The sequence below is a fragment of the Acipenser ruthenus genome, chromosome 54 (assembly GCF_902713425.1).
Source record: "Acipenser ruthenus chromosome 54, fAciRut3.2 maternal haplotype, whole genome shotgun sequence".
Lineage (NCBI taxonomy): Eukaryota > Metazoa > Chordata > Actinopteri > Acipenseriformes > Acipenseridae > Acipenser > Acipenser ruthenus.
The window spans coordinates 2,320,718-2,337,965 of record NC_081242.1 but is presented as its reverse complement, the minus strand read 5'-3'; the positions used below and the strand labels follow the sequence as shown (position 1 = coordinate 2,337,965).

Below are 17,248 nucleotides of genomic sequence, written 5' to 3'. Positions count from 1 at the left end.
CACTGAGATGTTAGCTTCACACTACACAAGGGTATTCAATGATTCTGAAGATTATTATTATGGGGATGTTGCTGCTGCACTGAAACCTTGTATCTCAGAGACCATTTAAAGGACTAAAATTAATATTTGCAGTGTTTTATAAATGTGTCGGTGACCTTGACATTGAACCCCAACCCAATATACATCTTGTTTCACAGACACTGATTAGCAGTAATATTGGACTACCTTATGTAAAACAACATTAGGGAGTCCAGGATATTCATAATGAAGTTTATAGGTTCCCTCGTTAAAAGAAAGCACACTTGTTTTATGTTTAACTAAACTTTATTTCTAAATACAATATGTTTTCAGGAATTGGAAATCAAGAGTGTAAGCATAACGGAAACACAGAAACAAGAATTAACTATTGATTCATTTTACAAGAAAGCCCCTTACGAACATCAGCTGTTTATCAAATCCCACACATAAAGGGTGAGCAAGTACACTGTTAGGAAAACAGAAGAGAAAAAAAAAACTTCATTAAACTTTCACTTTATACAGAAAAGTATTTTCCTCTGTATAAAAGTACATTCTAAAATATTGAAAGGTTTACCAATCACACAATCATGAATTGCCAAAAGCACAACCTTTATAGCATTGCAGCTAAAACTGATTTAATCTTGAAAATGTATTTTACAGACAGAATTTGAGATAAATTGAAGTCTGTTTTGAGGCACAGATTTGCATATCCAAGAATACATTCAAAGACATGAACCAAGAAAACATATTTACTTTTTTTTCTTACATTAAAATAGATGTATTTATTGCTGTTAGAAAAGTATAAAAGGCATCTTTGTGCCCACTTCAGAAGAAGCTCTTTTCATTTCAATGACATTAGCATTGTTTAACTGCAGGAAAGGCAGCTTATGTTTTAACATTGAACAACTTACTCAGACTTTTCATTGCCATTTCTTTTGTTATGTTTCTCCATTCTGCTGGGATATCAGCAGGATTTGCCTCATACTCCACTGCAAATTCTTTATTAAATGTAGTCAGCACGTACTTCCAGTAGTCAGAGGCTTCAATACTGGGATCGGGGGGAATGTTCCAGTCAGGGTAAATGTCCCGATAGTCTTTATAAGGATGAAACTCCCCCTATGTGTCACTATTACTGAATTTCCTTTCACTGAATACATCAGACGTGCACACATTCTCGGTTAGTTTCTCATTGGTTACATATCTGTATGTCCCCAGCCCTTGTGGTTGATGCACTGACGCGTGGTGTTCTTTGTGGTCCTGGCCTCCTGCCTCACAGGGGACCTTGCAGAACGGACACAGCTTTCCACAACCAAATACACTCTGAACAGCTCGTCCTGCGGCTTGAATGACAGATTGATAAGTTTCTTCTCAACATCACATTCTTGAGAAAATTCAGCTCTTAGAGTACCTGTCAGTTTATTCACAAGAACATGGAGATATTTAGCAAACTCCTTATTGTTTGAATTCTTTAGAAACAGTACTGCTCCTAACTCATCCCTGGAGATCACAAGGTCCTTATCCAGATTCCTGCAGATCATTTGAATAAAGCTTGATGTGTTTTGGCTCTCAGCCGTTTCCTTCTGTGCATTTTCAATAGCTGCTTGAATTGTTTTTGTTATTGTTTCAAGACGTTTCACTTCTAAATACCCAATCTTAGCATGTTTTGTAAAATTCTGGACAATATGATCCAATATCCAACCCTTTACAAAAGTTTTATAGTTTCTACTGTACTTCACAAAGTTTCCAAAATGTTCATCATCCAGCAACTGCTTTAATATGGAGAACTGGAAAAACGACCGGGAGCTGTATTTCACAGAGTGTGCACCGGTCAACATTTCATCTACAATGTCTATCCCAAGGGCTTTGTTGATATACTCCCTCACTGCAGGCTTGAGGCAGCGCTCAGTGAATTCTTCAGCTGTTTTTCGGCACTGATCCTTCTCATGGTAAAAATCTTTGAAGTTTGAACAGTACTGAGGTCTACATTTTTCCAGAGCTTTCTTGGGGTCATTTTTTTCATTGAAGTCCTCATGCATCTTCCGAAACTCCCTGGCAGCGTAGCCACAGATGTGGATCTTTAGATCGAGTTTAAACTGGGCACTGGTCATCAGAGTATCTTTATTTTCCAGCTCTTTGTCTATCATTTGCAGCAACTCCCTTGTGTACGTATCATGATAATCTGCGCTACCTGATGTTTGCTGTGATACAAACTGCTGACATGTTTGTATAATTTTATTTGCCATCTCACTTGCTTTGTTTTCCAGTTCTTTTTTTTTTAGGTTTCCCTGACAACATCTTCCAAGTATTCTTACACGTATTCTTACACATAGACCAAAGACCTGGCTTCTCGTTTATTTTCTGGTTGTGTAAGCTGTCAAAGTGCTTCTCAGTTGCAATAAAGCACGTTTGTTCACAATCAGTGAAATGTTTCACCTCACTTAATTCCTTCTGAACTTGACTGCCGTGCCTTTCTAAATTTATCCTCAATTTATTTAGTGTGTCTGATACAATATCTCGTGCCTTTAAACCTTTGAACTTCAGTTCAGAAACGGTCTGATTCCACATTTTTTCAAATTCTTTCTCCAGCTGCTCTTCAGATAAAGGGCTTTTTCTTACACTCATCAAGTAGGCACAGTACTTTCTGTTTAATTGTGGCTCTATATTCTTAACGAACTGCGTTAATTTTTTTCATCTCTTTGTGTATAGCAATGTCGGTCTCGCATTTGTTTTTCACAGAGTTTTTCAATTTCTCTCCTAAGACTTTTAATGCAGTACACAAAGTCTTTTCTGTGCTTTTCCACTAGATGGACATTTCTATTCTTTTTCTTGTAATAATTAGCCAGTTTCTCCTGAATTTCGTTTTCTTGCTTTGCCAATTCGGAAGATGCCTCAGCTGTTAAACTGCACATAAAGTCATCATAGTTTGAGCTGCAAAGGTTAGAAATCCTTGTCTCAGCATTTGCTAGCCAGGTATACATGTGCTTCCGGAAGTCCCATTCCCAAGTATTATACTCAACACAGAGATTACAGTAAGCCTCAGCCACTAGACTAATTCTGAACCTGAAATTCTCATATTTAACTGCTTTCCACAAACTTTCCACCCACTCCAAGAACTCTGTAATTTGTGCAGGAGGTTTTTGGTCATTGCAGCTTTTTAACAGCTCAATCAAGCTCTTCTTGAACTGATACACAGTCTCACTGTAGCCAGTGTTCACTGGAGCCATTGGAGGGTTACCATGCCACAGGCCTGGGATGTACCAGTTATTGTTCTCTGCATCATACTCCATTATATCAGTGAATTTTTTGTTGGGTCCCTTCTTTTCCATTCTGGAAGCTGCCTGTGTCATCTCATTCAGCTGTTCTAAAAGCATTTTCCTGTCCCGCATGTTTTTGTCATGAGCAGACATGTCCCCCACATTCTGGTGTACAAAGTGACAGTTTGGTTTCTTCCCCAGTTCCTTCATTCTAAGAAAGGTGTGCACCACGATCTGTAGGATATCCTTCATCTCTGTGGAGTTCACCATTGCAATGTTTATTATTGTGATGTCACTCAAACCTACAACCAGTGTTGCAAGCTCATTGTCATGTTCGTAGCTGTCTTCTAGTTGTGCCAGCTCTGGAGATTTTAAACCTTCAGTGTCAATTACCAAGATAAAATCACAGTTCAGCTCTTCTTTAAGATCCTCTTTGATTCTGATTAACAGCATGAAGGCTCCTCTCGTGCATCTGCCACTGCTAACTGCAAACTGAACCCCAAACATTGTGTTGAGGAGGGTAGACTTTCCAGTGCTTTGGACTCCCAACACTGTTACAACCAGCACCCTGCTCTTGTGTTGAACTTTCTCATGGAGCTTTGTTAAAACATCAGCCACCCACCTTACAGGGATATTTGATGCATCTCCATCCACCAGCTCAAGGGGGAAGCCATCCAACAGCAGATCAGCCCCAAAACTGGGAAGATGTTGAAATTGCTGACGATACGCATTTTCTGAGGGAAGGGAGCACGCTGCTTCATAAAGCTGGCCCATCTCACGCATGAAATGTTCGATTCCTAAAGAGCTGTTTGATATTTGTCTATCCAGAGCTGCAATTATCTCTTTGTTCTCTGACAACTTGCAACTCTTTTCTTTGTATTCATCACGAAGACCAGAAAGCTTTTTTCGTGCCTTAACATCCAAGTTCATCCTCATCCACTTTAGAAAATAGGATCGTTCTTGTTTGCTTTCATTGCATATGGCAGTGATGAAACACTGCATTGCTTCAGTCAAATCATAACTGCTTTGTTGTTGTCTCAGTTTCTGTTTTTCTCTTTGCAGATTGGCTTTATATTGTTCAATAGGCTGGTCTCCTGCCTTCCGTAGCCTGCACTCCTCCTTTTCTATTTTAGCCAGCTCCTTCCAAAGCTTCCCTTGCAATGGCAACTGATCCTCTTTATATCGCACCACATCGTCGATTCCAGATGTGATTTCTGCAGCACTTCTCTTAGCGTCCTGACATTCAGTGCAGTCTTCATCTACAGAGATCCCCAATTCATGTGCTTCAACAGACATGCCTTCAATGGTCATTTTGTGTTGACAGTTTTCCATGATATCATTCATAGTTAAGCGCAGTTTCATCACAAATTCTGCATCATTGGTCTGCTGTTTCTTAAATAGGATCCGACTTCCACTTAATTTTAATTTTGATGCCAAGCCTTTCAGAGAGTTTATGTTTTTCTGTGTACTCTTTGGAAAATTTGCAACCAAAAACAATTGGGCTTTAATATTTCCTGCAGAAGACAAGAGATTGTACTCGCTGTCTGCAATACTGTCAAAAAATATGAAGACTGCCGAGGATGTTTGACATAAAATGGAAAACTGTTTCTGAAAGGAAAGGAGATCTCCATGAAGGTTGGCAACAGCTACAGGTTCTGGAAAGATGTCCAAGTTTTTCTTTCCACAAGGAAGGTACCAACTTATATCCACTAGACCATTTGCAATTCTCCGTGGAACATCACCACATTCCATGTCACGATGGATAAATACATCATGGTATTGCTGGGGGTTGCTGAGAACCTGATTCAGAATCTGAGACTTTGATAAACTGCAGTCACTCAGCCTGAAAAAAGAGATCATTTGCATGGCAGTGCTGACTATACTGTCTTCTACAAACCCTTTTGAGTCGGCTAATGAACGGGGTCTAAACTTCTTCACAATGTCTCGCATGGCCCACAGCATTAATGCACACTGACTGGTGCTGCAATCAGGGAGCAAGAGGGGTATAGCAAACTGGCACATCGACATTTTTAGCATCATTTCCTGCTGCAGGAAACTATCTGAGCACAGAAAGAGTGATGTTACGAGATCGAGTGGATTGATTGTATTACTGTCTTGATCATCATTACTAGCTATAAGTTCAAGAACACTATCAAGGTCTTGCAATGCCGAGTCTGTATCTGTTTCAGCAGCACTGCACTTGGTACTCCGAGCTGTCACATTTACCATCATGAGTCTTTTCAGAAAGCACCAGGGAAGTTTTTTCAGTGACTGAATCGGTTCATCTGTAATACTCTCTGTACCGATCTCAAGGACAGTACTTAAAGTAATCTTGCCTGGGAAGTAGTTCTCCAGTCCCAGCTTGCACAGCAAATCTTCTAGATGTGATTCTGAAAGGGAAACAGTAACAGTTATCCACTTAGCTTAAGTAATAAGTACTTTGAAGCAGAAGAGTGTCGACATGTTTATTTATTTACATGTATATGCTTCACTAGTGATTACATTTGAACACGAGCAATGCACCAATACTCTTTTCATGTATATTAGGCATTGGCAAATGAAAAACATTTATTCTGAGTGGGTGTACATCAAGATCGGAAGCTGATTGGTTTATACAAGTGATGGATATGCTTGTCACTGGCTAGTATACTGCAGATGTAGAAACATCATCTGAGCACATACTTACATGACCTGCTGTGTTAGGGAAACACTGTTCAAGTCTCTTGCTGACTTCCGGTGGTTTAATTTTGACAGATAGTAAAGCTATTCTTTCATTTCTGTCAAGTGTTTTAAGTTGCTGTCTTATTATCCAGCCTGTCAGCAGGTGGCAACATTGGACAAGAAATTGCCTGAGGTTTAAATTAAACTAATCTACAAAGCAACAACCCCTCTATAAGAGTTATGTCTGTCCATGAGAATTAACATCTTTAAGAAATAAAAACAAATCTAGATGCAATTGTTTCTGTTTCTGCTGATTAATAGCGCCTGCTGGGTTTGTTGCAGCAAGTCACTATTCTCTACTGGGTCCATATTTCATAGGATATACAGATTTACAATCCCTACTGAAGCTAGTGGGTCATTCAGTACCACTGTTATATAATTCTTTAAAATGATACTGTTGCTGTCTAGGTTAACACTCAGACCCATAGGGCATGAATTACACAGCTTTATTGCATGGACACAACACTTTACCTGGAACAATATTCTCCATCACATGGGGTTTATATATCATCACAAATGTATGAAATACAAGAAATTGGAAGTAGAGATTATCTGTGAAGCTAATACCCTGAGTTGTAGAGAACTGGTGCTTACCTGTACAGACAGATGCAGAAGCAGGCATGCTCTGGGTCCCATTCTCCAGCACTGTGTTGACTGTTAAGCTGTACTCTGTCCCAGGTCTCAGCTTTGAGATGACTGTGGAATTGGTGCGTGCAGTAATGGAGTCTTGGTGACTCCTATCAGAGCTAGAGTAGGTAATTTTAAAGCTGTGTGGGATCCCATCCATATTGTCAGGACTGCCCCAGCTCAGAGAAGCAGTGTCACTTCCCACTGAGCCTATCTTTATCTCTCCAGGAGGAAGTTCTGAAATAGAAAAGAGAATTGATGTAACGGCAAAGTACTCTTCTTCTAATATTCAGAAGAAGAGTTGTAAATAAATAATTCTTACTTGTACACAGAAATCTTGAAGCAGGCATGCTCTGGATCCCTTGACCAGTGGAGGTGACAGGCGAGGTGTCTGCTGGACCCTGAAGTTTGTCCTGGTCTTGAGGATTGGGGATGATGGGTGTAGTGTCCAGAGTTCTCTCTGAGCTGGGCACTTCTCTGGTGTCCTCAGGAAAGTGAGTGATTTGGCTGACCTGCGTTTTCTTCATTTCTACCTGGAGTTCAGCCTCTTGAGCCCTCTCACCTGGTACACTCTTCTCTGATGACATCTCCGAGGTTCCTGCAGAGGGATATTTCACAGTGACTGAATTACATCTGATGTAGGAACAAAATCGAGTCCATTGTTTGCAGTAACAACCCATGGCAGGGTTTTTGAGTGAGGGCAGTTCAGAAATCAGAGGACTGTATGCAGCTGAAGCTGCAGACACAGGAGTTTGTCCTCAGTGGTTATACCAGGGCTCCAGACAAACTTTGCCTTAGGAGTCAATGGCTCTTGGGGCAAAAAAAATGGTCACCAAATCCAATTGTTGGGTGCCACTTTGGTTGCTATAATATTCAACTGCTTAAAATACAACTTGCTAAGACACTAAAGTGATACTAAAACAGTGACTTAATGTTTGTTGCCACTTGTTTGTTGCCTCGTTCTGCTGAATGGTTAATCTATGCAACTGATGACTGCAATGAACTCAGCATGTTTATATTTTAGATATTTTGCAAGTGTTGTGTATGGAATTGGTGACAGCAACTTTAATTGTGTATAGTTATAGTATGCTGCTCGCATGCTCAGTGTTAGTTAGTGAAGTCAGGTTATTGTTTATTTTTTTCAGTAAAAACAAGTTTAAATTTCAGAGAATTCATTCTGTTATTAAATACACCACTACAGCAAGCACCTTGTCATATATTTTAAAAATGTATAAACCGTTCTTTTTAATTAACACAATCTGAGACCTACATTTAGTGAATGGCAGTTTCTCTAGAACAAGTACAGTACATGTTTTGTTTTTTGTTTTCTCAGCAGTAGACTTTCCCAATTAAATGATCCTCAAACTCCTGACAGAAAACAATATGACCAAATCTATCATATCTGCGGTAGATGCAGCTGCTAAAAAAGATGCAACAGACAAAAAATATGTTCGTGTTGACTCAAAACTTTATTTAGGAACCCTACGATTTGACTGGTGAAAGACAACATCTACGGTTATCATGCAGCAAATTTCACAGAAATCGTGAATCCGCGATAACAGTGAAAGGGGTTAGTAGGCCTAGCACTCTTCAGTATTTGGTGGCAGTGGGTGCAGGAAACAGGAAACATTTTAAATGGTTGTTATCGTTTGTGAGAACGCGGGTACAAAATAAATCTGTACTTTGCAAAACGTACATCAAGTGTTCTAATTTGAATTACTAGCTGTTTGTGGCAAAGTGCCCCACCCCTGTGTGCATTTGTGTGGTCTATGTATGTATGCGTGCGTATGTTAATGTTGGTGTATAGATTGGTACACGGGATATAAACGGGTCTGTGTTTCACGTGTGTTTAAAGTGTATAATTATATTTAGGCACGAGGATGGCACATCACTTCACGTGCAGATAAAATATGTATAATGTGTGGCACGGGGTTGCACGTAATGAATTCACGTGCTGGGATTCAAGTGAATAATTAATTGGTAATTGAATCCCAGCACAACAGTATAAATAGGCACATTTTTAGTCACTCGTGGTTGGGTGTTCGGAAGAGGAGAACGGGTGAGAGAGAGAGGAGAGTTAAATCAGTAAAAACGTGAAATATAAGTGTTTGTTCTCACCGTGTTTGTTTGTCTGTCCGTGCACCGTTTGTTTAGTGTCAGTCGTTTTGTCTGTCTGTTTATTTTGGCGTCAAGTGCCGTGTCCTGTTTTGTATTCCGTTGTTCAAACCTTTTATTTGTTAATAAACGCTGAGTGCAGCCATTGCACTCAGCTCATCATCACCACCGTCTCTGTCTGTGTTTGAATTCCTTTCTGGTCTGACGCAACCCACTCTGGCCGTCTTTGTGACACGTGGTGTCAGAAGTGGGATAGCCGCGCCTCCAAGCGTCAGACCAGGAGGGGTTTTGTTTTAAAAAAAAAAAATATATATATATATATAATGGCAGAAGACGCCACAAAATGGCGGGACTGGTTCCTGGAGAATGCTGGGCTGGAGGCCCAGTCTCTGCCCATAGTCGTCCGGGCCCTGTGGATGATGGACAGTGAGAGATGGGAGGCCTATCAGCAGGAACACACCCCAAACACCTTGGAGGAAGGTGTGGAGTTTCTCCTCAGCTACCTGGAGGCAACCATAAACGGAACAGCAGCCCAGGTAGCAGGACCACCAGCAGAGGAGTACCTGCTGTCCCCATCTCCACCAGCAGAGAGTGAGTACCTGCTGTCCCCATCTCCACCAGCAGAGGGTGAATGCCTGCTGGTTTTGCCTCCACAGCCCAAGCGGGAGGAGCCTGAGCGTCCACAGCCCAAGCGGGAGGAGCCTGAGCGTCCACAGCCCAAGCGGGAGGAGCCTGAGCGTCCACAGCCCAAGCGGGAGGAGCCTGAGCGTCCACAGCCCGAGCGGGAGGAGCCTGAGCATCCACAGCCCAAATGGGAGGAGCCTGAGCGTCCACCGCCCAAATGGGAGGAGCCTGAGCGTCCACAGCCCAAACGGGAGGAGCCTGAGCGTCCACAGCCCAAGCGGAAGGAGCCTGAACGTCCTACGCCTGAGTGGAAGGAGCCCGAACATCCTACGCCTGAGTGGGAGGAGCCAGAACGTCCTACGCCTGAGTGGGAGGAGCCCGAACGTCCTACGCCTGAGTGGGAGGAGCCCGAACGTCCTACGCCTGAGTGGGGGGAGCCCGAACGTCCACAGCCCAAGAGGGGGGAGTCGGTGCGTCCACAGCCCAAAAGGGAGGAGTCGGTGCGTCCACAGCCCAAAAGGGAGGAGTCGGTGCGTCCACAGCCCAAAAGGGAGGAGTCGGTGCGTCCACAGCCCAAAGGGAGGCAAGTCGGGGCTTCCACAGCCCTGGGACCCAAGCCACCAGCAGAGGGAAAATGCCTGCTGGTTCAGCCCCAAGAGCCGGAAGGGGAGGAGTTACGGGCTCAACCCCCTGAAAATTTTTGGGGGGGAGAGGGGCAGGAGGCTGGTGTTCCCCAGCAGCCTCTATTCATGCTGCTGAAGGCAGCACGGCGCGCACCATCCCAGCCGCCACAGCGGAGGGAGCCAGCGCCGCCAGGAGCAGAGGAGCTGGAGCTGCCTCTGCCTCCACCACCGCCAGGAGCAGAGGAGCTGGAGCTGCCTCTGCCTCCACCACCGCCAGGAGCAGAGGAGCTGGAGCTGCCTCTGCCTCCACCACCGCCAGGAGCAGAGGAGCTGGAGCTGCCTCTGCCTCCACCACCGCCAGGAGCAGAGGAGCTGGAGCTGCCTCTGCCTCCACCACCACCAGGAGCAGAGGAGCTGGAGCTGCCTCTGCTTCCGCCACCGCCCGGAGCAGAGGAGCAGGAGCTGCCTCTGCTGCCCGTACCTCCACAGGGAGTACGGTGGCCGGAGCCCCAGAAAGGGGAGCTGCCGGCCACGAAGAAGGGGGACGAGGTCTGGAGACCACTTTCCCCAGCAGCAGTTTCGCTGCAGGAGTTCTTGTGGCCGGAGCCCCACAGGAGGGAGCTGCCGGCTACGAAGAAGGGGGAGGTCGGGGGACCACCTGCCCCCGCAGCTTTTTCGCTGCAGGAGTTCTTGTGGCCGGAGCCCCACAGGAGGGAGCTGCCGGCTACGAAGAAGGGGGAGGTCGGGGGACCACCTGCCCCCGCAGCTTTTTCGCTGCAGGATGGGACCAGCATGCTGTCAGCCGTGCCACTACCGGCAGGGGAGCTGACAGCATTTCCAGCCATGGGCCCACTGAAGCCTCCCTTCCCAGCACGAGACTTTGTCCTGGACTGCTGGGTTTTTAAGGGGGGAGGTGGCCGTTGAGGCCATGTGTGCTGCGCACAAGGGGGGGTATATGTGGCAAAGTGCCCCGCCCCTGTGTGCATTTGTGTGGTCTATGTATGTATGCATGCGTATGTTAATGTTGGTGTATAGATTGGTACACGGGATATAAACGGGTCTGTGTTTCACGTGTGTTTAAAGTGTATAATTATATTTAGGCACGAGGATGGCACATCACTTCACGTGCAGATAAAATATGTATAATGTGTGGCACGGGGTTGCACGCAATGAATTCACGTGCTGGGATTCAAGTGAATAATTAATTGGTAATTGAATCCCAGCACAACAGTATAAATAGGCACATTTTTAGTCACTCGTGGTTGGGTGTTCGGAAGAGGAGAACGGGTGAGAGAGAGAGGAGAGTTAAATCAGTAAAAACGTGAAATATAAGTGTTTGTTCTCACCGTGTTTGTTTGTCTGTCCGTGCACCATTTGTTTAGTGTCAGTCGTTTTGTCTGTCTGTTTATTTTGGCGTCAAGTGCCGTGTCCTGTTTTGTATTCCGTTGTTCAAACCTTTTATTTGTTAATAAACGCTGAGTGCAGCCATTGCACTCAGCTCATCATCACCACCGTCTCTGTCTGTGTTTGAATTCCTTTCTGGTCTGACGCAACCCACTCTGGCCGTCTTTGTGACACTGTTCTATTTACATTACTTACTATATTCTATGTAAGGGTATCACTGATACTGTTATTGTAATCAATAGTAATTGTATCATTGCACTGTTTTGCTTATTTATTTACTTGCATTAATAAACAGAAATGACTTGATCCCTAAGAAGAGATTGTGGTAAAGCAATACAAATATTAGATATGAAGGCTAATCACGCCCTTGAATTAAAGCAGCACAACAGCTCGATTGTATACAAAACAATGTTGTCTTTCCAGTTTGGGTACATTTCCAATAACTTAAGCTGCAGATAGAATAACGTCTTATGAACAGTCATTCAAACGAAAATGGTAAAACGGGCGCTTTTGAATTTCCAATGCAAACTTTGTTGTGAAGAAGAAGAAAAAAAAGTTTCACACATGCTGCTTCATATACCGATAAATATGTATATAGCAAACTTAAGTAACGTGTAACGGTTTGAAACTAAAAGCTTCAGCCGACAGCGAATAAAATAAAAAAAAACGAGGGTCCTCAATTAACAAATTTAATGCCACGCACACCAGTAAACTATACACAAGTGAATCGTAAATGATTTAAGACAAACACACAAATAGTAGAGGGTAAGGCATGCAAAACAATGTCCCGAACAAATCAAGTCCAAAAAATAATCCAAGTAATCCAACTGAGCAAAAAAGAAACAAATCCAAATCAAAAATGCAAAAAATGGAAAAAAAAGCCAGAATGATCTCACCTGACTGTTTGTTTGTTTGTTGATGCTTATTCTGTAGTTCCAGTCCAGCAGTCCAACAGCAACCAATTGTCCAAGAGATGCTCCAAGGTAGTATAGTTCTTATTTAATATAATTTTCTTGTAAATAAAATCCTGAACAAAAAACTGGAACCCATTCAGTACCTGCACACAAAACACACCGCCATCCACAAAATGGAGGAACCCAGAACACAAAAACCTGCCTCCCTTCCCCCTCTACCTGTTTAAAAAAGAACAAAGGCTCATGGGAGTTCAGCCTTCTTAAAGAGGAATCCTTAATTAAATAGATACCATAATTAAGAAGTTACCTGGCCAGGCATTTTAACTAAAGGGAGTGTTTATTTAAACACTTGTGTGGCTAGTGCCACATAGTCCCCCCCCCCCAGTTGAGGTGATGGGGTTACCATACCATAGTACGGTTTGAGGTTAACTATGTTAACCGTATCCGTTTTCTGATCGTCCAGCTGTATACGATAATTAATTGGACCAAGTTTCTTAAGGATCGTAGCCGGACCTACCCATTTAGGGGCTAGTTTAGCGGAGTATTGAGCGGAGGCATCAGAAAGAGGATGGGCTCTGACCCAGACTATGTCACCGACCTGTAACTGAAGGTTTTTTCGATGGGCATTGTAATATCTAGCCTGCTTGGCCTGAGCTTTATCTACATTACGCCTAACTTCATGTGCTATTTGCTGTTGCTTCTCTAAGAGCGCATATTGAGGAGTGGATGGAGCTGGAGCTACTAGTCGTTCAAGAGGTCCTTTAAGGTGGCGTCCATAATGCCAGTTCAGCAGGGGTATAGCCGGTGGACTCTTGTTTAGCGGAGTTAATGGCATACCTGAACTCGGCGATCCATTGATCCCACATAGTATGCTGTGAACCAACAAAGGATGCAACCATTATCTTCACAGTACGGTTAATGCGTTCTGTGAAGTTAGTCTGGGGATGGTAACTGGTTGTTAACTTGCGTACTACTCCCCAGTTTTTACAAACATCCATTAGCAAGCAGCTTGTGAACTGAGGTCCACGGTCCGAAACAAGATAGCGAGGAGTGCCCCACCTGGTAAATATCTCCTGAATAAGGAGACTGACGATCTTGGGAGTCTTGCTGTTTTTTAGGGGAAACATCTCAACCCATTTGGTGTAGTAATCCACTACCACCAGGAGGTAGACGTTGCCTTTTTTGCTCTTGGGAAACGGCCCCATGAGGTCAAGTCCCAACATCTCGCCCGGTTCTGTAACAGAAGTAGATTGTAGGAGACCCGATGGTTTAGTATTAGAGGGCTTATATTGTTGACAGATGGTACATTCCTTTGTGTGTTGCCAGGTGTCTTTCCTGACTGATGGCCACCAAGCTACTTCCAGAATTCTTACGAGGGTCTTAAGACGCCCCGTATGACCTCCTAGAGGATTATCATGGAAGTACAGAAGGAATGTTGGAATCAGCTCAGAGGGTACCACTAGCTGGAACTTGTGGCCGATCCCAGAGACAGGAACTTTTCTATATAGCAGTCCTTGCTGTTGTAAGAAGGTGATCCTATCAGATCCTTGTGTGGACGCGTGCAAATTGGAGATTACTTCTTGAATGTATGGGTCTTTGAGCTGAGCAGTGGCAATCTGGTCTAAGGTTGTAGGAAGTTCTAGGCTGCAGTCCTGTTTCTTACCAGCATAGACAGCTACTGTGGGTGATATTGAACAAGGTGCTCTGGATAAGGCATCAGGGACAACGTTGAGACTTCCTTTCCGATAGTGAACTGTAAAGGAAAATTGCTGGAGTCTCAAGGTCCATCTGGTTAGTCTGGATGACATCTTGGGGGTATTAAAGGCCCAAGTTAAAGCAGCGTGATCAGTGACGACCTCAAACTGCTGGCCTTCCAGATAGTGCCTCCATTTCTCCACCGCCCACACAACGGCCAAACACTCTTTCTCTGAGGCAGAGTAATTACTCTCAGCTGCATTGAGGATCTGGGAAGCATAGGCAATTACTCTTTCTTCCTCTCCATTTTGCTGAGAAAGCACTGCTCCAAGCCCTACCTCACTGGCATCCGTGCTCACCCTGAAGAGTAGAGCCATGTTGGGCTGAGCTAACACTGGTGGTGTTAACAGAGCTTTCCTAAGGGCATTGAAACTGTCCTGACAGGCGTCAGTCCACTCCCATGATACACCTTTCTTTTTTAAGTTGTTCAAAGGAACAGAAAGGTCAGCAACATGTGGGATGAACTTATGGTACCATCCCACAAGTCCTAGAAACCTCTGAACTTCCTTCAGATTGGACGGCGCAGGATAGTCCCGAATTGCCTTGATTTTTCCAGGATCAGGAGAGACCCCCTCCCCTGAAACGACGTGTCCAAGGAAGTTGAGAGAGTCTTTGAGGAAGTGGCACTTCTTCAGATTGAGGGTGAGATTGGCACTGTGAAGACGATCGAGGACAAGAGAAAGATCTTTGTAGTGTTGAGCTTTGCTGGAGGAGTAGATGATGATGTCATCTATGTATACGAAGCAACACTGTCCATTCAAATCACCAAGCACCTGCTGCATCAAGCGCTGGAAAGTTGCAGCGGCATTCTTCAGCCCAAAGGGCATCACTTTAAAGTGATAGAGACCAAAAGGAGTAATAAATGCTGTCTTCTGAATGCTTTCCGGATCCATCGCCACCTGCCAATATCCTGATTTTAAGTCAAGAGTGCTGAACACGGAGGCATCCTGGAGAGTCTCCAAGATCTCATGAACCCAAGGCATTGGGAAGGCATCAAAATGGGTCTTGTTATTAAGTTGACGATAATCAACACAAAACCTATATGATCCTCCACGTTTCTCCACCAAGACCACCGGAGAAGACCAGGCTGAAGAGGATGGTTCAATATTCCCATCCTTAATCATCTCTTCAAGATGTTGCTGGATGATGGAGCGCTTCAAGGGTGATACTCTGTAAGCCCGACTTCTCACTGGTACTTCATTGATTGTGTAAATGGAGTGTCGGGTGACAGTCGTCATTCCTAGGTGTGGGGAACAAACAGTTGGCCACTGGTCCAGAAGATGTTGCACCTCAGCAGGCTGTGAAATCAACTGTGAAGATAAAGATTTAGAATCTCTTCTCTGGACTTCACCAATTTCTTTCCCTTTGAATTCAGCAGGTTTTGTACTTGGCTTGCTCTGAATTGCAAAATACACATTCACCCTAGGGTCTCCCAGGTCTCCGCCACGCCAAGCCGATTCCCACTCAGATTTTTCTAAAAAGGGATAAAAATGATATTTATCTTGCCATTTCACTCCATACTGCCTGTGGGCAAAATCCAGCTGCGGCTGTACTTTCTCCATGAAATCTAGCCCTAAGACCAAAGGAAATGCCAGATTTTGATTAGCCATGACAAAGATGTTTAATGACCAAAACCCCCCATGAAACTCGAAAGTAACTGTCACTCTTCCCAGAGATCTGTAAGACTGTCCGTCAGCCAGTGTAAAAGCTAGCTCATCACATGGTATCAAATGTTCATTTAGTCTTTTAATCTTTTCCCACATCTGGCTTTGCATCAAAGTGTAGGTACTGCCAGTGTCGAATAGAGCTGGGCTCCGCTCTCCTCGCACTGTAATCTTCACCACTAAAAGGGAAAGATGAGAATGACGTTCCTTTACCGGGTTGGGTCTTTTAACCTGAACCACACTGACCTCAGCGTTTCTTTTGGTGGGGGCTTTCATGGTCTTCTTTTCTCCGGGAGTTTGTACATTGACCTTAGCCCAGTACTCCTTTATACTAGACAGGTCCCTCTCCACCATGGTTCCAACTCTGACCAGTTCAGCCACAGTTTTCACTGTCCCACGAAGACTCCCAGCGAGCTTAGGGTTGGCATTGTTTAAAATCCTCCTAACCAGGTCGGGTTCCTCTATGTCTGGTCTCCAGCGCACACACAGCGCGCGGTAGTCATAAGCAAAATCACGTATACATTCAGCTGGCAACTGGACACGCTGTCTTAGGCGGTCTTCAACCTCGGTCAAGTAGTCAGTTGGCAGGAAAGCTTTAAGAAAAGCAGGTTTAAAGTGGACCCAGGTATGGATATGTTGTCACTCAGCAATCCACCAACTTTTAGCAGGTCCTTTTAAAACTGAAGACAAGGTAGCCATTATTTCCTGCTCTTCCATGGGTCTCAATGCTAAAAACTCATCACATTGATCAAGGTAATTTACAGCATCTAATTTACCTTCACCTTCCCCAAATTCAGGAAAATTAATTTTAATTGGAAGTTTACTTGAAACTACAGCTCTATCCACTTTCTGTGTCACCATGGGGGCCATAGACAAGCCTGCAAATGAGCCTTCAAAATCAGGACTGAGATCCAGACCAGGGACTGAAGATTGAAATCTTATTTTAGGCGTACTAGTTTTTCTTGAAACTTTACTTAGCTGATTCTGCCATCGAATGTCCTGACGCTGGAAACAATCAAACACAGCCCTTTCTAAGGTGGAAGCGGTTGTGGAAACTAACTTTTCAAGCTCTTTATACATTTGTTCAATGTGTTTCCTCAAACCTTCCTCTCTGTTAATACTACTTTGTTAAAAGGAAGTAAAATCAATCTCTAACTCTGTAATGCGTTTATTTAGACCATCATTAATTTTTACTAACAGACTGAGTCACATACACATCATTTTCATCATTCTCAACCTCCGCATCAATCTCAGGTTCACTCACATATAAACCACTCAACAACTGGGTTACTTCATTTACAGTGGCTCTGTGTGTAACAAATGGATCAGCTGTGAAGTCTAGATCCACTAACATACCCCTACTACTGTCCTGAGGACTTGTGGTGATGCCATCTGGACCCTCCATTTTATAAAAATATGATGGGATTCGAGTATACCGAACACAGGTGTGGTGGTAATTCCAATATGCCTTTTTAAGTTGTCCCCGTACGGGCCACCAATTCTGTAACGGTTTGAAACTAAAAGCTTCA

At 43.8% G+C, this 17,248-nt stretch overlaps 1 protein-coding gene and 1 pseudogene across 1 annotated transcript; both read right to left on the bottom strand.

The window, feature by feature from the left end:
• Nucleotides 1-858: 858 nt before the first annotated feature.
• LOC131723364 (interferon-induced very large GTPase 1-like) lies at nt 859-2,656 on the bottom strand (annotated as a pseudogene).
• Nucleotides 2,657-2,675: 19 nt separating this feature from the next.
• LOC131723245 (uncharacterized) lies at nt 2,676-15,293 on the bottom strand. The gene is made up of 7 exons (XM_059016872.1): nt 14,339-15,293; nt 13,388-13,534; nt 6,943-7,218; nt 6,588-6,857; nt 5,609-5,662; nt 5,249-5,253; nt 2,676-4,742 (listed from the first exon to the last, which is right to left on the bottom strand). Exons 1-7 carry the CDS (start codon nt 15,291-15,293, stop codon nt 2,697-2,699), a joined length of 3,753 nt encoding a protein of 1,250 aa, XP_058872855.1. The 3' UTR covers nt 2,676-2,696.
• Nucleotides 15,294-17,248: the final 1,955 nt, after the last annotated feature.